Source organism: Alosa pseudoharengus, unplaced genomic scaffold, assembly GCF_046254945.1.
Source record: "Alosa pseudoharengus isolate Yale_2024_CS ecotype anadromous, Long Island Sound unplaced genomic scaffold, YU_APseudo_1.1 YU_APseudo_1.1_scf_19, whole genome shotgun sequence".
Lineage (NCBI taxonomy): Eukaryota > Metazoa > Chordata > Actinopteri > Clupeiformes > Clupeidae > Alosa > Alosa pseudoharengus.
In genome coordinates, this window is record NW_027468657.1 from 19185263 (window position 1) to 19212263 (window position 27001).

Genomic DNA, 27001 nt, shown 5'->3' on the forward strand with positions numbered 1-27001 from the left:
CCGAGTCAATCATTAAATTGGGTGTGAGTGTGCATCATAGTTTTTTGTTACAAAGCATCATGTCGTGTGTGGAGTTAACAATATTGTGGCTTTTTAATTGCATAGTAGGACAGGCTTGTTGAATCCAATAATGTGATAATTTCTAAATAAGGTAATAACTCCAAAATTGCAATCATCTTTGGACCACTTGTGTCCATCAAAGATGCAGCAAAAATCCAATTAGTTCTCAAAAATGTAAGAAACTAAAATAACTATAAAATGTGTACCAATAATGTAGGCTAATAAATTAGTACAATATTGGAAATGATTACATCGTTGGTTTAATCTCGTTTTCCAGAAACCAATGTGAAGTGCCTTTTCCACTTCACTCAAACAACAGGCAGTACAGATGAAAAATACATTGGTATCGTTTTTGAACAGCATTGGACTTCATTACAGCGCTGTACTTCACTCCACAACTACAGTAGACTACAGTAAAGAATCTCAAGCAGCCTTTTTGATTCAGTGAAATACAGCAGTTGTCTTATCTGGTGATACATGTAGCCTATGTTCAGAGCAGGCTAGTAGAGTGACTACGTGTGCATTTTCAGATTTTAAGGGAACCATTTTGGTTACTGAAACAACAACAAAATATGATGCTGTATTATATGCCATTCCTGTATGTTAAATCGTATGGTTTGGTAGCACTTTTAAATGTTCATGCAATAAAGCGTGAATTGAATTGAGAGCACAAAGAAACACCGGGCACGTATTGCACTTATTGGCTCCGTGTTCTCCCATGAACTGTTTGTTGGAGTAGCCCAACGTGAGCATCAGTCATTTTGCTACAGTAGCTTTTGCAACAGCACCTACATCGCCATGGCGACCGGGACTTGTTTTCCCCTTTCAGCTGTCTCCCGCCTTCTCCATCGCAGCCGCACAATGTCTATTTTTATTTTCATCCTGGAGTGGTGGTGTGCAAATAAAGTCTTGTCCTGCCAATCGTCTCCTGCCAGTACCCCCACAGACCCCCCACAGACATAAAATACATTTGGTCACCTCGCATAATACCAATTTAAGGAAATCTAATCTATTCTCCATCATTGACATTGTGCAATGCCTTTTTCATTTTGTTTTCACGCGAAGCAGAAACTGAGCCCATTGCATTCTTAGGAGAACAAAGATTAAGCTGAAATATCTCGTAAATGTGAAAATCTCATGTGAAACTCCCTTTACGGGCTCTGTGCCTAGTACTACTTTGGGCAACAAACGCGTTTGGTGGTGTTCAAACATCAAGCCAGGCATCCACCAGTGTTTGTACTGACGTCCGTCACTCCTCGATATTGTTTTGCTATTAGCTAAAATATATGGAGGTGTTGCCATCAGGGTGCGCTTGCGCAGAATTTCTAGTCATCCGGGCTACTGCCATTGAGTGTGAGGGTAAGGAGGCGGGAAATGGCGTCTGGAGGTACCGCGCACGGTCGGACAAACGGTGCCTGAACATAGCCGTGGAAAGGTGGCCAGAGACAGCGGCCGTCCTCGGCACGGTGACCGAACAGCTAAGGGTATCCTCATATCTCATCAAAGAGATACTTTGGAGTTTTGCAAAGTAAGTGAAACTCGTACGTCTATTTTTGTGTAATGCATGTAGTGGCCAGTGAGGTTGTCGTTGCTGGCTAACGTAACAGATAAATATTTTGCTCCCGTCTTGTCCTACCCATGTTCTATCCTACTTCACCTATCGAGGCAGCGTAACGTTAGCTGGCTAGGAAGCTAAGTTACTTTCACCAACCTACCAGTCTGCATGTTCTTTTAACGCGTGCGTGACACGTTTGAGGTCGTTTGCATTTTATTCGTAGGCATTAACATAAATTGTTGGCTTATTCCAGCCAGGTTAGTTTAAAGCAGACGCTGTTGACTATCGTAAGACTGAAGCCCTACATTAGCTAGCCATGCTAGCCTGCTTATTTCAAATGGATAGGCTAACGTATTTTAGCACCTGGTGGATAGCATAGCTACTTAACTTCACTTTGTAGAAGTGATGGGCAACTCGACAGTAAATTGTTACCTCTAGTCCCATTGGTGTCACGCTCCAAATTTACCAATTTTCTTGTCGTTCTAAGAAAAGTAACCTACGCAGGTTTAAATTTAACAGTAGTGGTAGCAGTTGTGGAAAGTATAATGTTAGTTAGCAAGCTTGCCAACGGTGCTCCATTCTGCATGTCGCTACTTGGCTTCTGATACCATAGGCGACACAACAAGGTAGCACGGTATCTAAGGGATAGCCAATTAGCTAGCCAGCCCTAGTTGTCCCATCAAAGTAAAGGGGGTCGACGAACATCACTGCAAATGTTCAAGCTGTTGAACAATCGTTTTCTCGGCTATGTATAGGCATATAATACGATTTTCATAAATTTATATCTTCAAGGGATTAACGTTAGAAGACTACCAAACACTTTGATAACACTTCGGACTGCAGAGCTAACACCTGGAAAGTACCGTTAACTCCAGGAGTGTGGGGATGTTGGTTTAACTAAATTGATGTTAATTGCAGCGGTCTTGTAAATGTCATTTTGTAAAAGTGTATTCATAGAAGCGTTGATTGTCTGACAGTCGTCAACAATAAGCAATCCACAACTTGACACTATCTCCAGTTTGTAGTCTCTGATTTCCCGCCCACTTCTAGTGCAGTAGCAAGCTAGCGAGCTTGCAAATGGAGCCCTTAACCTATTTTGCAGCAATTTTGTACGTGGTCACTTGGACTCCTAGGCAGGTTTTTGTGATTGTTCGGTTTATAAACTTGTCCCATAAGCGTAAGCTTACCATAAGTTTTACTTTGTAAAAGCTGCGGCCGAGAAGTTAACTTACTGTCTGTCCAGGAATCGGCATGCTCATAAGGAGCTCGCAATGGTTCAGATGTAATTGTCCTGTCCTGCCAATTTAACACTGGCACAAACGGTCTTCTCCAACGGTGGGTTGTAATAACCCTCGACATTGTTTTGAATCACTTAAGCATGTTAAGCAAAAACGGACTGAGATAAAAAAAAAAAAACGTTCCTTCTTGAACTGTAACCTAACTATAACCATTAAGTAATGTGTTCAGATTGTCCACACACAGGTCCCAATCCCCGTGACTTTGAATTTGACACAATCTGACAGCCGCCCCCCCCCCCCCAGGTTGACTAGATCTGGAGATTTGACAGAGTAGTGAAATCTTTGTGTTTTTTATGACAGTCGCATAGGCTTGTGCATTTTCTGCTTGGAATGCAGTCGTTTCCATACCTTGGAATATAATTCTACCCACGGTACGCCTTAGCATAATGGGATAGTAGGGGAACCCCTATTTAATAGTAGATATATTAATATTTAATTCTATTTGCCCATGTTTGTATCATGTTAGTTAGTATGTTGTATAGTGTATTTGGTCTGTCCACACTATTTAGGAATCTTATGTGATGGGTAAAATGGATAAGAAACTGTTACACTTCTGTGTTAAACTTTTACTTACAACTGTTGAGATGGCACAGTGCAAGGAAGATGCGATTAATCCAAAATAGAAGTTCAATATTGTCTTGTATTGTGTGGTTCGGTGCCATGCTTGTGAACTAGTCAGGAAACTCCTATTAATTGCACTTAATTAGACTTACTTTCCGTTTCAAAGTTAAAGACACTGTCCTCTTTTATTAATCCAAAGGACGTCTCGTCAAATGCTGTGAATTCCTCGTCCAGGTCCTCTCTCTCTTTCTCTCTCTCTCTCTCTCTCTCTCTGTGTGTGTGTGTGCGCGCCTTCCAAAAAATATTAGCAGTCAAAAATCAGCCATCTGTTGCCAGGATCAAGGACTGCACCTTGAAGGTCCAGTTGATAAAAGCTCTCTACTCCCCCTGCTTCCATTTAACCAAACCCTCCCTCCCAGTGCACTGCTCGCTCGCAAGGGGGTTTGTGTGTCGGTCTGACCAAAGGCAGCGGTGAATCATCTCTGGTCTTGGGTAGTATTGAGTGTTTAATTTGCTTCACAGGCAGACCGGACTGCCTTTTTTCCCCCCTTGCAACAATACAGTTTTTTGTGTGTGTGTGTGTGTGTGCGTGTGCCTCCAACAGTGTGCAAGTGCACGTGTGGTGTCATTTCCCTCTGTTTGTAGCGTGTGTAACAGCTGGATGTAATTTTAAGAGGAATAATCTGAACGAGAGCGGAAAGAGGACAGTATGTTCTGCAGAACTGGGATGCAGGCTTTGTCTAATGTTGTCTGAGAACCGATGGATCTTTTTTAAATTAAATTAAATATATATAAAAAATACTCTCTAGTAAGACAGTGTTTCCCACAGAATTGAATTATATTTGTGGTGATAGGTTTGCAGAATTAACTTGAATGCAACAGTTTTTAACAAATTAGCGCAGTGTGGTTATGATGCTAACCAGATTTAAGTACAATTTAGTAAAACCTGGAAAAATCATTGTGTGGTGGTCAATATGTATATTGTGGTGGGCCGCCACAAATAAGTCAATGCATGGGAAACACTGTAAGATATGTTGCAGTAATTGTGTGTATAGTCTCAGCCATTTTCTCACTGTATGAAGGTAGCGTTGTTAGAGCTGGTAGCCACTGTGTGTGTGTGTGTGTGTGTGTGTGTGTTAGAAGCTGTGGATGAGTCATGCTTTCTGATGGATTGGAGAGAAGGGGAAAAAAGACAGGGAGCGTCTTCAAGCTACAAATCTGCGCTCTCTCCCACTCTCCGACAGAGGTGTGTGTGTGTTTCCCTCCTGCTCTCCAGCATGCTGCAGCCTAATTTGAGCCTGCCGCTGTTCCTGCATGTGTGAGGAGCTGCCAGATCACAGGACTCTGCTGGTGTGTGTGAGGGGGGGTGTGTACACTGTGTCTGTCTGCGATTATGTACCCACGTTATTGGAAAGCTGTATGTCTCTGTTGGTTGTGTCTGTTTGCGTGCTGGTGCATTTGTTAAAAGAATAGATGTGCTTCCTATAAATGAGCAAATAAGTGTGTGTGTGTGTAATGTAGTGCTGACTGGGAGATGGAGGGAGGGTGTGCTTCTGTCTGTCTGTGTGTGTCTGTCTGCAAATATCAAATGCTGTTTAGGACTAGCGACTTGTTGCGGCATGCCAGTTCCCCCACTGTGTCCGTGCTCAGCTTGACACCCGGCTGGTCCCATTACTGGGAAGCCCTGAGGCTACTAGAATCAGAACACACACACACTCACATAGTGTCTCAAACACCATCTCATTCACACACACACACACACACACACACACACGCACACAGTCACACACACAGTCACACACTCACATAGTCTCTCAAACGCTATCTCATTCACACACATACACACACACACACACAAACACACAATGTCACAATGTCACACACTCTCTCTCTCACACACACTTTCTCACATACTTACACACCATGTCTCAAAACACATACACACACATTTGCATACTGTGTCTCAGACAGTCTCATTTACACACAATTATAAACACTGGCTCTCTCTTACACACAACACACACACACACCGGTTGCTCAGTGGTAGAGGATCATGCTGTGCATTTTCCCCTCTGAAGTAGGGTTGGGTGAAGCCTACTGAATTAGCATATTGCTCTGTGCATTGTAACATTGCATGAACAATTACTGTTGTCAGTTCTTGTAGGCAAATCAAATGTAATCTTGATGCATCCATAATACTGGAAAAAAAAAGAAAATCAAGATTTTGCCTTGACCATATTGTCCAACCCCAACTTTCCGCCATGGCCACAGTATTGTATTGTCCACCGGCCAAGCCCTTCAGTAAAGCATGTGCAGACGCAACCCACATTGCACTCTCTCTCTCTCTCTCACTCACTCACTCACTCCACACACACACACACACACACACACTAATATTGAGTGTAGTATGCCAATTATTGTGCACATACGTCATGAAAGCACACCAACTGCACCCTGATTGAATAGCCATTTCCACTACCATTTGCATCACCAAGCCCTGTGTGTGTGCGTGCATTTCTCCAGTAAAAGATTGAACTGTATGAAAAATGTGCACAGCACCCAAGTGTTGTCTTTTATTCCTGGTCTGCTTTTAATCTTGCCAGTATGAAACCTGCAGACACAGTTAGTTGCACAGTTCCTGGGGTGTCTCTTATTCCAGGTCTGCTTGGCTGCTTGTAATGTTGCCTGTGAAACCAGCACAGAGACAGGGTAGGAGCGCTCTGAGGTCACCAGTTAGTTTCTCACAGAACCGTGCTGCTGCGGTTCTTTGTGTACAGGATGCTAATGTTACAGTGAAGTGTGTGTGTGTGCTTGCCGTGCTGTAGTCTTGATTTGCTGCAGATGTTGCTCTCTCTTTCTGTGTCTGTGTGTATGTGTGTGTGGGGAAGGTGCAGGCAGGACTGCGCCTGGCTGAGTTCCTGACAGGTCCTGGACATGCGGGAACACATTTTCAGGCAGCGGTTATGTAACAGGCAGGGGTGGGGGAACATATAAGAGCAGTTCTGTGCTTAGTTTTAATGTGCACACACACACACACACAGTCTCACTCACTTACTTTAGCAAATGATGCTCTGCTCAAGAACTGAAATCCGATATGGATGCATTACATCCTGGTTATGTTGAAGTTATGTAGTTATTTAAAGTGTGAGGTTTCCTGTGTAGGCATTGTTAATGACCAATGGTGATGTTTTGGTTTGTCTAATGTGTCTACAACATAGTTTTTGATTGTTTTTCTATAATGAGTAGTGTTTTTTTTTTAAGTTCTGGGGCCGTATTCACAAAGAATTTTAGCCCTAAAAGTAGCACCTAAGAAGTCGAGAGGACCCCTAACTCACTAAGACCTATTCACAAACAATCCTAAACTGTTTTTTGTGGCGTTTCATGTCGCGATGTTTTGAAATGCACATGCTACAGGAGCTCTCAATCGTGAGGGTATAACAGGCTCTGTGCACGACTCCATTTTGGATTAGCTTGTACTGACATCAACTTCCTGTTTACGTTAAAACATTGACAAATGTGCCTTTTTTCTATAGTCGTTGTCTTTAGGACCTCGTCTCATGGTAACGTAGACCGACTTTGTTTGCCACTCCCTCCAGCAATCAGGAACAGAGTTTAAAGGGGAACTTGGCAACTATTTCAACGTAATAAACCCGTTTAGAAATCATTTGGATGGTTAAATGACCTGTTCCGGTGAAAATGGTGACTTTTCCCGCTGCCCCTAGCGTCCCCAGGCGGAAAACCAACCTTGCAACATTGAGACTATCGTCCCGGAAAGAGAAGTGAGAAACAAGAAACTCGTTTAATCGTGTTTCTTACCTTGTAACATCCACATTGTCTGCCGAACTTATGCTAACCGTTTTTCTAGCTTGTAAACAAATCCATGTGCTTTATCGTTACCTTTTTCCACAGTTTGAAATAGCATAATGCACAATTTCTCCAGCAGAGGGGGAAATCCTGCCAAGTTTCCCTTTAAAAGGTTCTTAACTTTAATCAAGCAACTGATGTTACTGAACTGGTTAGATAACTTTAGCTATGTTGTTCAATTAGAAATGGCCTACTATATTAAAACTGACAGGCTAGTAATCTGTCATTTTTTGTCATAGCCTACTGTGTACAGTGTAAACAGGAAGTTGATTACCCTGTAGGAAGCAAATCCAAAATGGAGTCCTGCATAGAGTCCATTGTGCATTGTAACCAAGTCCTTTTAGGCAAGTCCCTCCACTCGGTGGCCATATTGTAAGGCTTTTTGGGCACTTATCGGGCATCTGTTTCGGTTCACGTGATTGGCACGATGTATTCACAACACACTACATGATTGGGACAATGTATTCATATGTCGACTTTTTTGCCACGGAAGGGGTGGGATATGTGTAGACCAGAGTTTCCGCAAAAAAAAAAAATGGTGCCGGTCAAAGTGACTGGCAGAGGTTTCGTTTTCCGGACATTTGATGATATGCCAGTCAAATATCCTATTATCGCTTCTTAATTAGTCAAGTTGAGGAAAATTGGAGACAGGCTATATAGCTTAAAGAATGACATAATCGGGCAGTAGGCTATAGAATGCAACATGTTCATTAGCCTAACTTAAACATGCCTACCACGTTCTAGCCAGTATCTATGTTTTCATGGATAGCAAGAGTCTGCTTCGTTCGTTGTTTTAAAAAGGCTACGTTGTTTGTTGCTGCTACCCACGTTATCTCCAGTGGTTCCACTGTTTAACTTGCACAGATGTGCACACACAAGAATGAGCGCTCACACCACAAGGCTATGCCTCCTTTATTTGATAACAATAAATTATGAAATTTTTCCTATTCTGGGAAATGTTTAGTTTCTTTTTCTTTTGGTCCGCGGTTCAATGATAGGCCTATTGTGCCGGAAATTATCCGCAAACCAGCAATCTCCTCATAGAGGAGGCCTAACCCTGCAGATCATACACAGAGAAAGCATAGGCCGACTGTATGCTTTGGGTACAGAACACAGTTGCGTGTCCAGTGTTCACAGAGAATGACTGTCTTGCATGGCCACACCCCCCACAACTCCACTTTCAAAGTCATTGATTCTGACAGATTTGCCCGACACTTCTGCTTTTTATCTGGTGGTGGTGGAGTTGACCGGTCATCTGAGATTTCAGACGTTACCAATTTATCATCATCCATCGCGTCTGGCCTCTGAAAAAACTTTTAAGGCTAGTCCGCCTGGGGCTGGCCATGTTTGAACCGCCTCACTCATTTGTTTGTTGTTTAACATGGAATTTTTAAGCGTGCGCTTCCTATTTGAAATGCAGCATAGGCTATGGGTGTTGTTAAATAACTTTCAAACTGTAGAGCCTGTTCATTTAAAAACATAGCCAGATGACATATTGCTTTAATATAGGCATACATTTCTTATTTTCAAATTCAGATTGCGTTAGGGGCATGGGATTATTAGCCAATTTCAATCGGACAATTTGACCGGAGAGATTTAATTTTGTCGGACATTTAATTTTTTTTCCAGCCACCGAAAAGTAAACAGTAAAGCGTACTCCAATGGGGATACTTAGTAGTAGCCTTGGTAATATCAGTCCGCTGCTGAGATGCAAAATGACTACTACCAACTTCAGGGACCAAAGTATAACTATTGCAACGCGATGCGAGGGTAGTTGTATTTCTTACACTATTCTATCAACACAGACATTTACATCGATTGTCTGGAATTTGCCTCGGGTGTACTTTGGAGTGGGTAAGACTGTCTTTAGTGGCAGGCTAGCACATACCGTTGACTTGCGCTAGCCTAGCACCTGCGAACTCTGCAATTACAAGGACTGGATGAAACGTGTTGAAAACGGTCTCCACTGATAAATATCACACTTACTTGGAAATGAGGTCTTATGTCCAAAATCCTGAACCACCCCTTTAATTTAAAAAAATTGAAAAAAGATACTGCATCAAACCGTATATTTCATTGGGCTAGTAGGCCATTTGCTTTGTCTTACTCTTTTCATTTAGTCTAGGCCTATTTATTCATCATCTTCTGTCCTTCACAGTACTTGTGTAGCGCACATATTCTCACCGTCATCAGACAATAAAGGTGGTCACTTCAATCAAGCTCGTGCATGAGTAATGACGTCAACCATAGCAACGGAGCTCTTATCTTAGGAGTTGTCATTTTTCCCTACTAAGAGTAGGTTTGAGTGGCTTTTTAAATAGATTTTAAATGAAAACTCCTAGCTAAAAATGTACTGCGATTTAGGAGTACTCCTAGCAGTAAGATAAAATGCTTTGTGAAAACGGACCCTGATGTTTGTTACTTTGCCGTTGCCCTAACTGTGCATTTTGTGAATGGAACAGTGGCATTTCACGGTTCAAAAAAATATGCATCTTCAAAGAGTAAAATGCACAAGTTCTTGTTAAAACATTTAACTGCTTTGTAGTATGGCAGCTCAAGATGTTCAGAAGTTAAAAATAAAATGTGAAGACATTGTTTACATGTGACTAAGGACTTGCAGATTTATAATGGAAGTGGTGTCTGGACTGCAAGTAGAGGTTAGCCTTGGTCCTGGCTAAATCTTAAAACATGAGGGACCCGCGTCTGCCAAATACCATAACCATAACTCACTCATACACACACACACACACAGCTCCATCACCACCAGCCCTCACTGATGCACTGCTAATAGTGCAGGTTGCCAAGAGTGTCGTTTGTGTGTGTTATTGTTATGGTATTTGGCAGACGCTTTTATCCAAAGTGACTTACAGAATATGAACACTATATTAGATAAAAAATTATGGTTTCAAATAAAGTTGAAAAAGTGTGTGTCTAGGTACTGGGCAGAAACAATAATCTCCCTATATGCTAGCTGAGTTGCTAACCCTGTCTTTCACAGATTTGATAACAATCGTATGTGTTGTTAATTTGTGTTCTGTCCTTGTTTGAGGCTTGTATATGTGGACTTTTGAAGTGATACTGGAATAGTGTGTAGTAGGACTATTGCGGAGTAGTAGGACTGGTGTGGAGTAGGATTGTTTTTTTTTTGTTTTTTGTTTTATTTAAATGACACACAAAGTACACAGTGACAACAATTAACATACACATAGACATGACAAAGTTCACCTGTTCACAGAGCTACCTAAGCTTAACTAGCTGTATTGAGCAGCAACACGTGTACAATTATTACAAGAAGCAGACATAGTAGTATCAACATTCATCGGCTGAAGAATCAGCGTTGCAAATACTGCAAAAAGTGTGGAGTAGGATTGTAATAATACTGTAATGACATCTGTTGTAGGGCTGTCACTTTACGTTTGAAAAACGATTGCACAATTGATTGGACCAAACAACACAAGTTTCGAAAACTAAAATAGGGAATCGATTTTAACCAAATATGTACACTATTAATTTTAAACATTAAACAAATAAAAAGGATAGATGTAACAAAATTCACAAACAAGAATATAAGAATATAAAAGAATTCCAGTGCAGTAAGCATTGCGCAGCAAATTGCAAGCAAAGTGCAGTAAGCATTGCGAAAGCTAAAAAGAAAATTCCCACCAATTTTACGCACCGGAAACAGCTGTTTCAGTCAGCTGCTGTGCTGCTCGTGTTTTGCCAAAAAATGGAGGACAACGCGATCAACCTGTGCGATATGAGAGAGACGAGTGATGGGCTCTAATAACTTGAGGAGTTCGATGTGGAAGTACTTCGGATTTTTGGTATATTAAACTATGGAGAAGAACAAAGCGGTAGGCTATGCAAACTGTGCAGTCGAGTTCTACGTAGGCGAAATTTGTTTGACATTCTAATCGTAAACAGACACAGCTACGTTGAAGCCTGCAGTCATGTTTGTCACTGATGTAATGGCAGTCCACTCGGCTAATTGTTTTTCAAGAATGTTGCACTCCTGTTTGTCATTGTGCACGAAACTTCACGGCAATAAATCATCAGAAATATTGCTGGCTTGCGTCTACAAGCGCCCTCTTTACATTCGTCCTAATGCCTGTTAGTTGTTTGTAGTTTGACCTATATTTGGTGTTGAAAATGGAAATGTCTTTAGACATGAAAAATCGATTTTACAATCGATTCAATGAACACTTATGTCTCAAAAATCGAATTTTTTCACAAAAGTGACAGCCCTAATCTGTTGCTCTTCTTTTTCTAATTTCTCTCTCTCTCTCTCTCTCTCTCTCTCTCTCTCTCTCTCTCTCTCTCTCTCAGTCTTACATGTGACTGTTAACATCATGAGGCTGAGAATGCGCAAGGCTTCTCAGCAGACAAGCCCCACCCACACACCCCGCCCATCACGGCAGAAGCGGAAGCACTCCGAGGTGGATGAGTGTCCTGCCGGTGGCAAGGGTCTGCTCTCCACCATCAAGAAGATCATCAGAGGCAACGCTGTCAAGGTACAGACACACACATATACACATACACACACACACACACACACATACAGACAGACAACGCTGTCAAGGTATGGAGGCGCACACACACATGCGCGCACGCTTGTGCACATACATGCACACATATAGAACCATTCACACACACATCCACTTTCCATCTATAAGGTGGCAGATGTTTTTATCTAAAGAGACCTACAGTCCAGATACAGACATTGTCATCGGCATCTTGCGCCTTGCCCCACCAGTTGAGCCACCTACAGGTCAAGAGCATCTAACCAGTGGCTTTCTTTCTCCATGTTCCCCTCTGGCACGACTTCGTAAATAGTAATGTTTTTGTAACCTTGATCCCAAATCCCTAGACCACCTCCATTATCATTAAGGGTAGGGCACTCATTGTCTTTGAAATGTGATCATTTATTTGAACGGGGATGGGGGAAAACAAACGTTACATGGAACGTAATGTTCAATTGGCAAGCCTTGGCTGTCCCAGTAATGTTACATCACCTTGTGAGGCATAACGTTTTCTCTATAAGTCTTACATTCAAATTATATATTTTTTATATATATGACAGCCTTAGATGTATTCAGTTTATTCCCGCTTCATTCTTTTCCTCACTGGACACTACTTCCCTATGTAGCTGTATATTGTCTTCGGTCTGTCAGCTTCGGTATGGATCATTACTCAGTGGTAAACTCAAGTTTATATATTGTTGAATATATCGATACTATGTATTTTACACTTCCTGTGTAATAGCCACATTGTGTATAAACCGCAGAACAGTGTTTTATGCAAGTCAAAAAAACAAAACCACATTAATACCATATTAACTTGCCCTGTGTATTAACCTCATAGGTGAAGAAATTTAGCAAAACCTCATCCAAATCTATACTGTCTACTGTTCTAGAACAGACAGACACAGACAGACTTACACACTGCCCACTCCCCAGCCTCTGGTCAGTCCTTAATTTAGCTTGCACCTCCAGATTTAAGATGTAAATTCAGAGTTTGTCAGGAGCTGGTGTCGTGTTCCACCCCCAGAACTGAGCGGCGGAATGCAGCCACTTGTCTGAGAAGGTTGGCGGCATTCTAATTTTAGCTGCGAGTTCTAGAGCGCTCGTCTGCATAATGGCACTAGGTAGCAAAGGCCTGAGCAAGCATGCAGCCAGCTGCCTGTGGACTTTGAAGCTGTGGAATAGCTGAGGTTGATTTTCTGTTTGGTAAACAGAGTTGAATAATGCCCGAGCCTCGGAGGTGACATGTCTCATAGTAAGATGTCCAGTTTTGCCATAGCTATAGACCCTTTCAACAATAAAAACAAAAACAATGCTTGAACATTCTATTTGGTTCCCAATCTACTTCCTCTGCATTAAGATAACAAATGGAATGTTAAAGGAACACGCCACCCAAAATCAGTAGTAATATATGTTCTTACCTTAACTTTCACGAGTTGAGTCATACCTCTCCCGCGCCGGTAGGTGCACTCAAACGCTCTGTCGCGCGGCGCAAATGTGTTAGCATGTTGCTATGCTAGCGGGCTCTGCCGTGGCCGTAGAGAGAGGAACATAGCAGTAATCAAACACCTCCATTTTTGTCCCTACTTAAATGCAGTTGCACAAGTAGTTGCTAAAAATGTGTACGTCACACAACATGAACGTGGCGATTTTCCAAGCGAATAAACAGGAGAACTACAATGTATGGCGCAATAGCACTTGGGAGTACTTCGACCTAGCGTGGTAATATTATTAACACCTAATTGTAGATCCTATCCACCACAGAGTTTAGAATCCATGCTGGATCGACCCTCAGCCTCTCCCTCCCCTCTGAGCGAGAGAGAGGCACACACACTAGAGATGCGCTGATGGGCTATTATTTCAACCATAACTGCATAGCAAAACGTATCATCCATCAGCCATCCATCAGCACCAAAGTTTGTTGACCAATTTTCAAAACTGCACCCGCCCACCATCCGTTGGTTGTTTTAATGTAGGCTATATGGGTGATGCAGCGCTGCTGACGTGAGGCTAGAAAGCCCTTGCCTGTTCTAGAAAGACTGATCTAATGCAGCAAATATATTAAAAGGCTGAAGTCGTACATTGGCTAGGCCTATCCCCAGAATATCAGCAGCAAACTCAGTCTCTGTCGCGCAAAACAGTCTCCAAATAAAACGCACATCGGCCTGTTGCCTATTCTGCCAGCTTGTGACAATATATCGTCCAAAATGCTTGATTGCATTGCATTCTCCACATTTTTAGCTAAATTTTCATGTACCACATCAGCATTTTTGTTCAGTGAATCTTTTGTAAATTACTTTACAATTACCGTCGGGCCCTTGTCAGCAGACTTCGGCTTGCCTCTTGCCAATATTCACTACTTGTCTTCCGATGTCATTTCTGAGTCATCTACAGATGTTTACACACATTCACCACCCTAAATAGAACCAACTTGACGTTGACTTCAACCTGTGTTATATCCTAGATGAGACTTCCTGGGTTATTTTGTTTAGATATTAGCCTATATATAAAACACATAATTGTAGCCTACCATTCAGGGAATAGGCATTTAAAAGAGAGACAGAGAGTGATATGACTCAGAAATGACATCGGGCGATGGCAGTGCGAGATGTTCAGAACGTAAGAGCTAAAACTTCTACAAACTCCATAACATCCACAGCGGAAAAAGAAGGCAAGAAAAATAGTCGGAAAACTTAGATAAGGCAAGCAAGCAAGTTTGGCGGTCGTTACTAAAAATGTGAACATGCACGTTGCACTGTTGTGCGGTGGACTATCAGAATGAATGGAGTCGGAGTTTCTTTAATATCGAGGCGTCATATTTGTCCGATGGCCTGCTATAAAATGAATTGCGATGTCTGTCTGAAAAAGACGCGCTCGTGCAGTCAAAATTAATGGGAGTCTTCAGAACAGGCTTGTCAGTCAACCTGACATATGTGTAAAGTAGCCTATAATGTGAATGACTTGTTATTTTATCAAGGATTTCTTTCTTTTTGCAAAAAATAAAGTACAATAGCCATTAATTAGTAGGCCAGGAGCATGCTGAAATTATGTGGCAAATTGCGTTTTTTATTACAATGATAAAATTGTAAAAGGACGTGACCGAAGCTGAGGCAAGCCAGGCAATAGGCCTATAGGCCCGACGGTAATTGTAAAGCAATTTACAAAAGATTCACTGAACAAAAATGCTGATGTGGTACAGCTAGCTAAATTAGCTAAAAATGTGGAGAATGCAATGCAATCAAGCATTTTGGACGATATATTGTCACAAGCTGGCAGAATAGGCAACAGGCCGATGTGCGTTTTATTTGGAGAATGTTTTGCGCGACAGAGACTGAGTTTGCTGCTGATATTCTGGGGATAGGCCTAGCCAATGTACGACTTAAGCCTTTTAATATATTTGCTGCATTAGATCAGTCTTTCTAGAACAGGCAAGGGCTTTCTAGCCTCACGTCAGCAGCGCTGCATCACCCATAGCCTACATTAAAACAACCAACGGATGGTGGGCGGGTGCAGTTTTGAAAATTGGTCAACAAACTTTGGTGCTGATGGATGGCTGATGGATGATAAGTTTTGCTATGCAGTTATGGTTGAAATAATAGCCCATCAGCACATCTCTAGTGTGTGTGCCTCTCTCTCGCTCAGAGGGGAGGGAGAGGCTGAGGGTCGATCCAGCATGGATTCTAAACTCTGTGGTGTATAGGATCTACAATTAGGTGTTAATAATATTACCACGCTAGGTCGAAGTACTCCCAAGTGCTATTGCGCCACACATTGTAGTTCTCCTGTTTATTCGCTTGGAAAATGCCACGTTTCATGTTGTGTGACGTACACATTTTTATCAACTACTCGTGCAACTGTATTTAAGTAGGGAAAAAATGGAGGTGTTTGATTACTGCTATGTTCCTCTCTCTACGGCCACGGCAGAGACCGCTAGCATAGCAACATGCTAACACATTCGCGCCGCGCAACAGAGCGTTTGAGTGCACCTACCGGCGCGGGAGAGGTATGACTCAACTCGTGAAAGTTAAGGTAAGAACATATATTACTACTGATTTTGGATGGCGTGTTCCTTTAAAACGGAAGCCTTGTGGGGCCAACTATGATGCTGATAATGGAACTCTCTTGAAAGAGTCTATATGCCAGAGGCAAGACAATTAAAGGTGTTGCCAGAGAGGGTTAAAGCGGAGAGAGAGACGCAAACGTTCGACAATTTCCGCGTTCGATTATTGCAAGAGGGAGGGGGGGAAATCCCCCTTTATGCAGACCAGAGTAAACCCTCACTGCACTAATGTCAATGGAGACTTGTGGAATTTTACCAATAAATTGGTCATTATGTCTTTCTGGATTTGTTGAGGGTTTTTTGGAACATTTTGTCATAATCTGTAAGTGTTTGGGATCATTTCAAGCCTAAAAGTGTCATTTTTTAGTGTTTGGATTTGTAATAAAATAACTTAATATCAGACCATGCTGCTGCCAGTTACTGTCCAGTTGTTAGCATGCTAGCTAGCCTCTTAGCTAAGGTAACATTTTAAACGGAGTGTAATTTCTTTGAAATGACAACTAGCTGAATAACATTACTGACATTAGTTAAAGTGGATAGTTTATACTCAAGCGAATTTGGAACAGTATATTAAGTTTAAGCGAAGTCCTTCAACTACTAGTCACTTGTTAGCGCATATCTGTATTGCCATAGCTACTCCCATCCACTTGTATGGCGTTTTAAGCTAGTGTTAGCTAGCTAGCTAGCTCGGTACACATGACTAATTAAATTATTTATATCATGTCCTAAAGAATGATTCCTTGGTATCATACATGATTATAGACAATGATATTGTGAACACAATTATGTTTATCTGTTCTTATTGCTTATTAAGAGAGAAAGTTTATTTAGTGACGTAAGGTGACACTCCCACTTATGCAGACCGGAACTGTCCCGTTTTGCTCCCATAGTAACGAATTACGTTGCTCTATCTTGCTAGCAATCAAGGATCTTTGGTGTTGCGTGTGATTTTGAATGTAGTTGATAATCGCTGCCTTCCGTGCTCCTCAAGCACAGTGTCGATGAGCTGGAATAGTGTATGGTTCAGTCCGAGCCTCTTTGCGTTCCGGTTACAATGTCAGGAGAACCGTGTAAGAACATGAGCTTGAACGTGCAAACCACTATGGACAGCTAGAGTTTAGTGATTAGTGATCTGCAGGATTTGGCTCAGAAGAAAGTGTACTGGGTTTAGGATGGCGGACTGCACCTTTAAGGAGGCCCATCTGTGCCCCGGTAGAGCCTTGCAAACAGTGTAGTCCAGCACGGTCCAGCGTGGCGAGGAGCAGAGCAGCATGGTTTTAATCAACTCTGTGACAACACGGCATTAAGGGAAAGTTTACAGCAGAAGGCCGCCTTTGTTCTTGCGTCGCTCGGCCTGATTGCATGGACGCGTTCCAGCGAGTAGCTTCAGCCGCACCGTCTCATATCAGGCTGGCACACAACCCAGCCTGCTCCCTCACCCTCTTCCTAACACACACACACAACGGAGATCTTAAATCCTCTGTAAATGGACACTAATGCAGTTGTTGTTGCAGTAGTAGTAGTGGTGGTGGAAGCAGTAATAGCAGCTTAAGAGTTCAGATTGACATCGCTGGGCGTTGCTGGCACTGTACAACAGTATTGGGCTGCTGCTAACAGTTTTTTTCATTTTTCATAGTTAATTAATCTATCGATTATTTTCTCAATTAGTTGTTTAATCGATGAAATGACAAATTATGACAACAATGCTGGTCAGTGTTTCCCAAAGCCCAAGATTATTTCCTCAAATGCCTTATGTTGTCCACACGGCAAAGACATTTTTGTTAAGTCATAGAGGACTACGTAAAGTTGGACATGTAAGTTGTAGAAAATGCAATCAGAGAATTTTGTGGTATTTTCTTTAAAAAAAAAAAAAAAGACGCAAGCTGATGAACCGATTACTAAAATAGTTGTAGGTTAATTTAATAGATTACGACCAATCAATGAATTGCTGCATCCCTAGTACAGAGTCAGTCTCAAATGTGATGGTAACAGAGGAATACTTGTGGGGGCAGAGCTGTACACACATTTTATTTTATAAGTCTGAATTCAATATTTATCCCTCCGTAGATTCATTCTATTTGACTCACTCATGGAGTCAGCGAGGCTCATTTAGTCTCTCTTATTACCCATCTTGGTGGTGTAAAGCAGCCATTCAAAGACATAATGTGAATGCAGTTCACTGGAAGAAGTGAATGTGGAAATGCATAATATTAAACTATATATTGACTATAATTGTCAATACAAGGTGACATGGAGTGTGTATGCCCTCTATATAACCTTGGGGAAAACATTTCCAGTTCTACTCACACACTTGATATGGATACTTTTAACTCATTGAATGCCAAGCTGTTTTCGGAAGCTTTGTCCTAGAGTGCCAGCAATCTAGACCATTGTTGATAATTTTTGTACAGCCACAGCATATTCTGTTATAGCTTTGAACACATACAATGGCTCGTTTGAAAGGTGAGACTTTAAGCTCTCAGTGGGTGCAAACCGTATATTTCTACACACCTCTGTTCCTGAGAAATCCCAAGCTAAACAGTGGCTAGTTTTCATCAAAATCACTGTTTTTTTTTTCTAGAAATGGAGATATAACGTCTTTCATGAAATATGAAGTGTTGCCTGTAAAGTTTCCGGGAAGTGACCTGGCGAGACTGCCACCTAGTGATAGACCCACGAAAATGGCCTGGTTTTGAGCTGACGTGCATGCGTCACTGATTCGACCCAAAGCAGCAACCGAACATAAAATGTTCAGATAAAATGTCCAGATTGTGCGTTTTCATGAGTTTTCGATCGTCATATATTTCATTTTCATTCATCAGTTCCCAAAATCACATATAAGGTGTGTTAGAGTGTCTAGTTTCGTAATTAAAAAAAAAAAGCTAAAAATGTAATATTACGTTTTTGGCACTCAACGCATGGAAAGGAAAAACGTAATATTACGTTTTTGCACTCAATGAGTTAAGGGCCGTTGACAGCAAGAATGTTAACTATAATAACTGAAAGTGTCCCCGACGAAATCGTTCATGTCATTGTTATAGTTTGTGTGGACATTATCATTCATGTTAGCTAGTGTGATACTTTTTGTTGTTATCATTGTAGTTATCATTCTTGATGTGAAAGGCACTTTGTTACACTACAGATAAAACATCTAGATTGTCGCCATTGTCAATGCAGCGCTTATGGATGGCACTTTCTCTACCATCCTCCTTGCAGATGAGATGTTCTACGAGCACTAGCACTAAGCTATGTTCCAAGAGCTCTAAGGTTCTATTATGGGATTTTGTTCTGCAGGTCGAGCATGAGAACCCAGCCAAGAGAAGTCGCCTGAGTTGTGACCTCATCACGTCCACGCCGCAGACGGGCAACCTGCCAAAGAAGAGCATCACCAGGGTGCGTAGGAGAGGCTCTGTCAACGGAGGTGAGTCTCAGAATACACACACACACATCCACATCCACATCCAATTAGACTTTTTTAGGGCCATTCTCCCCTGAGCAACTAGGGGTTCAGTGCCTTGCTCAAGGGCACAAAGGTGGAAGCTGGGAATTGACCTGTCGCTAAGCGCCACCCTTAGAACGCTGATGAGCCAATGACAGTCCAGCCTCAACGGGACTCGGACATCAGCTCGGACAACTCCATAGGAAACAACAGGGGGCAGGCATAAAATGACAAATTAATGGTTATTTATGGAGTTTATTAACTCAAAAAAGCCCGACGGATAACCATGGTCAAACGTTTTGCATTGGGGACGTGTAATACTGATAGCCGGTACCCCGAGAGGCTAGAAAACGGGGTATATTTTCATCAAAAGTAGACTACAGGACGTCTCTCGCGTTTGCAACAGCTCGACGTAATGTAGGCAACTAAGCCAACAACGTGGGCACAGGTTCCCTGTTAAATCCCAAGATGAAAATGCTCATTAACCAACTACTATATTCTTACTACATCAAATATTAACGTAACCTAACATATCTTAGTATCAATCTTCCACTAGCTAGCTAGCTAGCATTAACGTCAGTGGGATTTGCACGGCTACTCTCCACAACTGCTTGTCACCTTGTATGTATTCTAAAGTTTTGAATACACCCATCCATAGCATAATTAAGTCCCTTTTGATAGCTTCTGGAGGAAAGTAAATCCTTTTATCGACCAAAACGTCCTCAAAGCCTGCTTTCATATACTGTCAGCTGCCATTGTCCACAATGTATTTCTAATCAAGTCTGGTTTGTTTGTCCGAGTTTTCACACGGTAACAATGGGGGGCGGGGCTTAGCGACAGGTCAATTGAACCCACAACGTTTCATGTTAATGCATGCTAGCCTATCTTCTTAACCACTACGCTACTTGAAACTGTTGGGATAAAATTAAAGTTCCATCCATCTTAAAATTCTAAGATCTCTAGAGTCTTTTTGCGTGGCTCTGTTAGTGACGGACTTCTCCCTGAAGGAAGCCTGAGGACTGTTAAACTCTATTTATCTGTGATTGAATAAACGGATCTGGAGCAACCACAGCTGCTGAACTCCCTCTTGTCTCTCTTTCGGGGCTGGGTGCAGGGGTGGAGTGCTGCAGAGCACTGCTCAGCCGAGGCGAGACGACGAGGTGTAGTGCCGAAGTGTGATGCGTTTCTCGTGATCCAGCGGTCGCTTGGACACGTGCCAGTGGCCAGAGAGGGATGCTGGGTAGCATAAAGAGTCCAGTGTGCGTCTCGCCGTTTAGGGTCGCTAACTCGCTTTATTCTGACGTCAATGGCAGCCTAGTGCCAAAAGGGCTTCCTTTCACGGCTGAGCAGATGCACAGCGTCAGCGTTATGCCGTAAAATATTATGGGCTGGATTGTTGAGCGTGTCAAGAAGACTGACGGAGGGAAGGCATCGACGAGGGGAAGGCGTAGACATCCTCCGTCAAAAGACAATGAATGAATGATGCTTTATGGATCCTGAGGGAAATGCTGTGTTCATAAATGTGCTCCTGCTCTAACTTTGCTAAGTGATGGTGAAAAGTGTGTGCATGTACAAATTGAACGTGTGTGTGTGTGTGTGTGTGTGTGTGTGTACTTTCAGAAGCAACAAACCATGACACGAGTAAAGGCTCCAAGCCGAATGGGAAACTGGAGGAGGCGGGCGACACGGTCACCAGTCCGCCCCGCACCACCCTCCTGGACACCATCTTCTCCCCCGTCTTCAACTACTTCTCACCAGCAAACAAGAACGGTGAGTCCCACCACCTAGAGAGGGGGGGTGAGAAAGAGAGAGAGAGCGTGAAAGAGAGAGAGAGCATCACCTCATACCCTATTTCAGTGATGGGCAACAACCAAAAATGAACCGTAGCTACTTCAATAATGTACAATTATTCTGTGTACCTGTGTTTACCCCCTCTCACTGTTCTTTCCCTCCACCGCCTCCTCCTCCTATTCTCTCATCCTCACTCTCCTCCTTCTTCCCTCTCCTCTCCTCTCTCTCCTCCCTCCTCTCCTCTCTCTCCTCCTCCCCCCTCTTCTCCTCTCCTCTCCTCTCCCCCCTCTCTTTCTCCCCCTCCTCTCTCCCCCCCCCCCCCCTCCTCTCTCTCATCCTCCCCCCTCTCTCCTCTCCTCTCTCTCCTCCTCCCCCCTCTCCTCCTCTCCTCTCCTCCTCCCCCCTCTCCTCTCCTCTCCTCCCCCCTCTCCTCTCTCTCCTCCCCCCTCTCCTCCTCTCCTCTCCTCCTCCCCCCTCTCCTCTCTCTCATCCTCCCCCCTCTCCTCCTCTCCTCTCCTCCTCCCCCCTCTCCTCTCTCTCATCCTCCCCCCTCTCTCCTCTCCTCTCCTCTCCTCTCCCCCCTCTCCTCCTCTCCTCTCCTCCTTTCCCCTCTCCTCTCCTCTCCTCTCCTCCCCCCTCTCCTCTCTCTCCTCCCCCCTCTCCTCCTCTCCTCTCCTCCTCCCCCCTCTCCTCTTTGTCATCCTCCCCCCTCTCCTCTCTCTCCTCCTCCCTCCTCTCCTCTCTCTCCTCCTCCCCCTCTCCTCTCCTCTCCTCCTCCCCCCTCTCCTCTCCTCTCTCCTCTCCCCCCTCTCTCTCCTCTCCTCTCTCTCATCCTCCCCCCTCTCCTCTCTCTTCTCCTCTCCTCTCTCCTCCTCCCTCCTCTCCTCTCTCTCCTCCTCTCCTCTCTCTCCTCCTCCTCTCCTCTCTCTCCTCCTCCCCCCTCTACTCTCCTCTCCTCCTCCCCCCTCTCCTCTCTCTCCTCCTCCCCCCTCTCCTCTCCTCTCTCTCCTCCTCCCTCCTCTCCTCTCTCTCCTCCTCTCCTCTCTCTCATCCTCCCCCCTCTACTCTCCTCTCCTCCTCCCCCCTCTCCTCTCTCTCCTCCTCTCCCCTCTCCTCTCCTCTCTCTCCTCCTCCCCCCTCTCCTCTCCTCTCTCAGGCACGTCTGGCTCTGACTCCCCAGACCAGGCGGTGGAAGCGGAGGAGATCGTGAAGGCCCTGGACATGGAGCAGGGCGAGGAGACCCCCACCAGCACCGCTACCTCTGAAGAGGTCTTCCGAGCGCCCCTCTACCCTCCCGCCCCGGCGCCCGCCCCCGCCGCCCTGCATCCACCCCCCCTCCGGCCCCCACCCCCCGCAGACGAGCCCCCCGAGGAGGCCGAAATCGCCGTAGACACGGACTTGCCCCCCCTCACAGGTGAGAAACCCCACAGTAGGGCAATTTCAGTCCTTGGGTAGCAATTGTGGCTTTTGTGAGTCCATGGGTGCATTCCGATCGCCTCGTAGTGGACTACAAAGTGTCAGTGTTCAGCCATGTTAAATGATATTCCATTCAGTAGGGAGCGACGGTGTTTAGTTCAAAGTGAACGGCACAGTGTCTAGGGAGCTGGTGAACATAGCTACATCACTTCACCGGAGTTCAGTAGGTGGTCCGAAGCAGCCGTATTTGCAGATAAACGACACTTGTTTGCCTTTTCTTATGCTTGGATTTTGTGTTAACTAGCTGGAAAGACCCTGTACATTCTTTAAAAAAAGCCGTTATTGTAATTCCAAAACACATAAAATGTGAGCCAACTATCTAACGAAAGCAAGCTAGCAAGCTATCTCTCCACTGTTTTGAATTAATGTGTTGGATCTCTACTTTTTCACTGTCCAATACTCAGGCTGCTAGTTTGACAAATGCACATCCTTGGCGCTGACAAGGAGCTACTCAGACCATGATGATCTATGGCACAGACTGAGCATGCTGGGTCTTAATACATCGTCCATCACCCTATTCAGACGCTAATCTCAATCTCCTCTCTTCCACATGTTTTCTTTTCTCTTCCATCTCTTTTTTTCCTCCTTTCCTCCTTTTTTGACTCTTCCTCTCCCTCCCTCTCACTCTTCCTCTCCCCCTCCACCCCCACCCCCCCACCCCCCTCCAGCCCCAGACACAGTCCCGGAGGTGGCCTACGTTGAGGTCCCTGCCACCGTCCCACCAGAGGCTTCCTATGAGGAGGACTGGGAGGTCTTTGACCCGTGAGTACACAGCAAGCCTGATGCGCGTACATGCAAACACACACACCAGTGTTGTAGTACTCGAGTCCGAGACTCGAACTCGAGTCCGAGTCATTAGCTAAATTTAGAGACTCGTGACTTGACTTGGACTTGAGCACTGATGACTCGAACTTGGACTCGGACTTGTGCATTCGCACTCGCGATGACTTGTCAAGGACTCGAATTTTTTTTGTAATATATCATAAGGCTATAATTGTAGTATGTCATTAGGCTATAATTTGCTATATGATTTTAATATCTAAATTATTCGTAATACTAATTTTAGTTCAAGGGAATGTTAGGCTACTGCTTCGTGTCGTAGGCTACATCGCAAGTCACATCATGTTCACATGCAAAGCAAACTAACGTTAACTTTAGCACCAAAATGCCTGGAGATATGGCCGCCGCTATTTCAATGTAGTAGGCTATTGCCAGGCAATATTAGTTCTCATACATGACATAACATTACCTAAGATTACACTCAGCCTAGGCTAAACAACACACACTGCTGCTGGATAGCTGATCATCGTGACTTGGTGAACAGTGTTTTCCCTGACTGACGCGAGAAGCGAGGTTCCATTCATTCATTTTCATTCGGGGCGTGCCCTGCCGTGCTTCTGTCTGTTAATTTGCAGCAGGCTATTATCGGATGAAAGAAAAATAAACTAAACGTTTTCCCGATCAAGATATAGCATACTTCTTAATTTTGGTGTCATAAAATATAGAAGCATAACATTAAATTGCCTAGTAGAGTGTCCATGTAGTGTCAATGTAGGCCTACGTGTCTGCGCAAGTGAAACTGACAAACTGAACCTCTCGTGGGTAGGCCAGAAACAACTATATTTAAAACCACGAATGAACTGGATTACTGTTACTGTTCAAACGAGCGATTTGATAGCCTAATCCACTGCACGAAAAAAAAGGAAATAGCAACGTGTTCTATTTCTAACAGGTGAATATGGTAGCAAATAGTATGGCGATGACCGCTTAAAAAAACATTTATTTCACTCATCTCGCTGAAATGAACGTGGCCTGTTGCACAAATAAATTAATTAGGCAGATGAACTACATCTTCGTTAACCTAAAGCTAGTTTTCATCTCTATTGTTGACGTGAAATATGTCATAGTGTCAGTGAAATGATAACATAATTATGCAGTTGCCGGTAGCCAGTGTTCACGTCACGAAAGAAGCTACCAAGACGGGCCCTGCTCCTGTCCCTCCCAAACTGCGCTAAAATTGTGTAGGCTATTTAACAGCTAGAATTTAAAAAAATGCCCTTTTACGATCCACACTACCTCTTACAAAATAGGCCTACTCCAACGTTCATCTAGCTCTTGTGAAGTATGAACTTCTACAACACTGCCTATACAATTGTCAGCAGTCAGTAACAGCATAATGTGACTTAATGGCCTGTGTGATTGGGATGTGGATTGCTCATTTATTATGAGTAGGCCTATAGGCTATGGTATAGCTATGGTATGGTATTCTCTCCGATATAATAAATACAACACATTGGGTTTGGCAAGAAATTTGGCAATACTACTTTCACACAAGTGATGGCACCCCTTGGAGACAGAAGATTGTCCGTTTTGCTTTTAAGGATTTCATCTGCAATGGAAAAAAAACGACATGTATGCTATGCTTACTTTAGTGCTGGACTTGGACTCGACTCGATCAATAGGGACTCGACTCGGACTCGACGTGGATCAATAGTGACTCGACTCGGACTTGACTCGGATGAGTAGTGGACTCGACTCGGACTTGACTTGGAATTTTTTTTTTAATGATTTGGACTTGACTCGGACTTGAACACTGAGCACTCGAACCTGGACTCGGACTCGAGGCATAGTGACTGGACTACAACACTGACACACACACACACACACACACACACACACACACACACACACACACACTTTATTCATTCACACTGCTCGAGTAAATCATAAGAATTTGAGAATAACAGTAGATAACAAGTTGATCATGCTGATTTATATCTGTGCTTATAGTCCACTGTATGTAGGAGTGCACCTTTGTCTATATGTATTTGGTGTGTGAACAGGCATCCCGTGCTTGTCTTTATGTGTATGTCTACAGCATGCATCACCTGTGTTTGTGTGTGTGTGTATCACACCTGTGTGCGTGTGTGTCCTCTGTAGGTATTTCTTCATTAAGCATGTGCCCCCTCTGACTGAGGAGCAACTGACGCGTAAGCCGGCTCTGCCTCTCAAGACCCGCAGCACTCCCGAGTTCTCCCTGGTGCTCGACTTGGTGAGGGAACCGGGGCCTTCACCTGGGCTGGGCTGGGACTGGTTGGATTGGTTCTGGGTGGTTGGGTCTGGTTGAGTTGGGTTGGGCCTGGTTGGGTTGGGTTGGGTCCGAGGCCTGTACAACACTCTGGGGCCATGTAGTGCTGTGCTGTCTCCTTGAAGCTGTAATCTTCCCTTTCTCTCACTCTGCTCCTTTCTTCTTTCCTTTCTTCCCTCCATCCATCCCTCCCTTCTTCCTTCCCTGTTTGGCTAATTCTGTAGTTTTGGACCTCCTCCCACAGCCAGTAAGTGTAAGGCTGTGTTATGCTCAACTTTATGAATGGGAAAGTAGCTCAGTCACTGTCCTCTGCTACAATTCACAGCCCCTGCGGAATTTAGATTTTTCACAAGTCTTTGATCCGTCCTTGTATAAATAGCTGTTGTAGAAGTAATTTACGATGTCTCCCCTTTGAGTACTTCCTTTCCTCGTAATAATGACGTTCCTTCACCTTTTGCCTAGTTGACTCTGTGCCAGAGATACCCAGAATTATGACATGGGGCTAAATTTAAGCAGCGACGTCCTGACAGACAGATTTATTACGGTGTGTGTGTGTAGATGTGACGTACGGTGTAGTTATGTGGTGGGTGGGAGTGTAAAATACATGTGTATTCTGTCAGAGCTTGGCAAACAGGCATTCATTCAAGTATGCCTGTTCCTAGATATAACATGGAGGTGTGTGTGTGTAACATACTGTGTTTTTGCCCCTTGTTTTCTCTGCAGGATGAGACGCTAGTACATTGTAGCCTAAACGAGCTGGAAGACGCAGCACTTACCTTCCCTGTCCTCTTCCAAGACGTTATATACCAGGTACACACACACACACACACACACACACACACACACACACACACACACACACACACACACACACACACACACACACACACACACACACACACACACACACACACACACACACACACACACACACACAATGTAAACTTCTCGCTCAGGCTGGGCACACTCAGCACACAATCCTCTTGTGGCCACTAGAGGGTGATGGCACTGCATGAACTCCCCATCCCATCTCTCTGGATGACCTGGAGCTCATCTCAGTTACTCCCATTGGTAATTCATCAATGGTCATCATAGTTCAGACTATTGAGATTGATACGGCTAAGCATTTAGATTGCCTGATAAGGACTGTAGCCAATAACAGAAGACCCTCCTGGTGGCATCTGTGCAGATATAACAAAGCGGATCTGCTTCGGAGAATAAATGTGAATTCTCTTTGGTGTGAACGTGTCCTCAGGGTGTACAGGGCTAGAGTTCTAGGAATGTGGAAT

General features: G+C 43.8%; 1 protein-coding gene across 2 annotated transcripts in view; it reads left to right on the forward strand.

The window, feature by feature from the left end:
- Positions 1-1426: 1426 nt before the first annotated feature.
- Positions 1427-27001, forward strand: part of ctdspl2b (CTD (carboxy-terminal domain, RNA polymerase II, polypeptide A) small phosphatase like 2b) — a 31344-nt gene continuing 5769 nt past the window's right edge. The window contains exons 1-8 of one of the 2 annotated variants that reach the window (XM_076291943.1): positions 1427-1588; positions 11665-11849; positions 19213-19339; positions 20978-21127; positions 22305-22562; positions 23293-23386; positions 25565-25676; positions 26436-26522. In XM_076291943.1, coding sequence (XP_076148058.1) covers positions 11688-11849; positions 19213-19339; positions 20978-21127; positions 22305-22562; positions 23293-23386; positions 25565-25676; positions 26436-26522 — 990 coding nt within the window. In that variant the 5' untranslated portion in view covers positions 1427-1588; positions 11665-11687. Of the gene's footprint in view, positions 1589-4630; positions 4721-11664; positions 11850-19212; positions 19340-20977; positions 21128-22304; positions 22563-23292; positions 23387-25564; positions 25677-26435; positions 26523-27001 lie in introns of those variants that run through there. The other variant, XM_076291944.1, reaches the window with a different exon arrangement.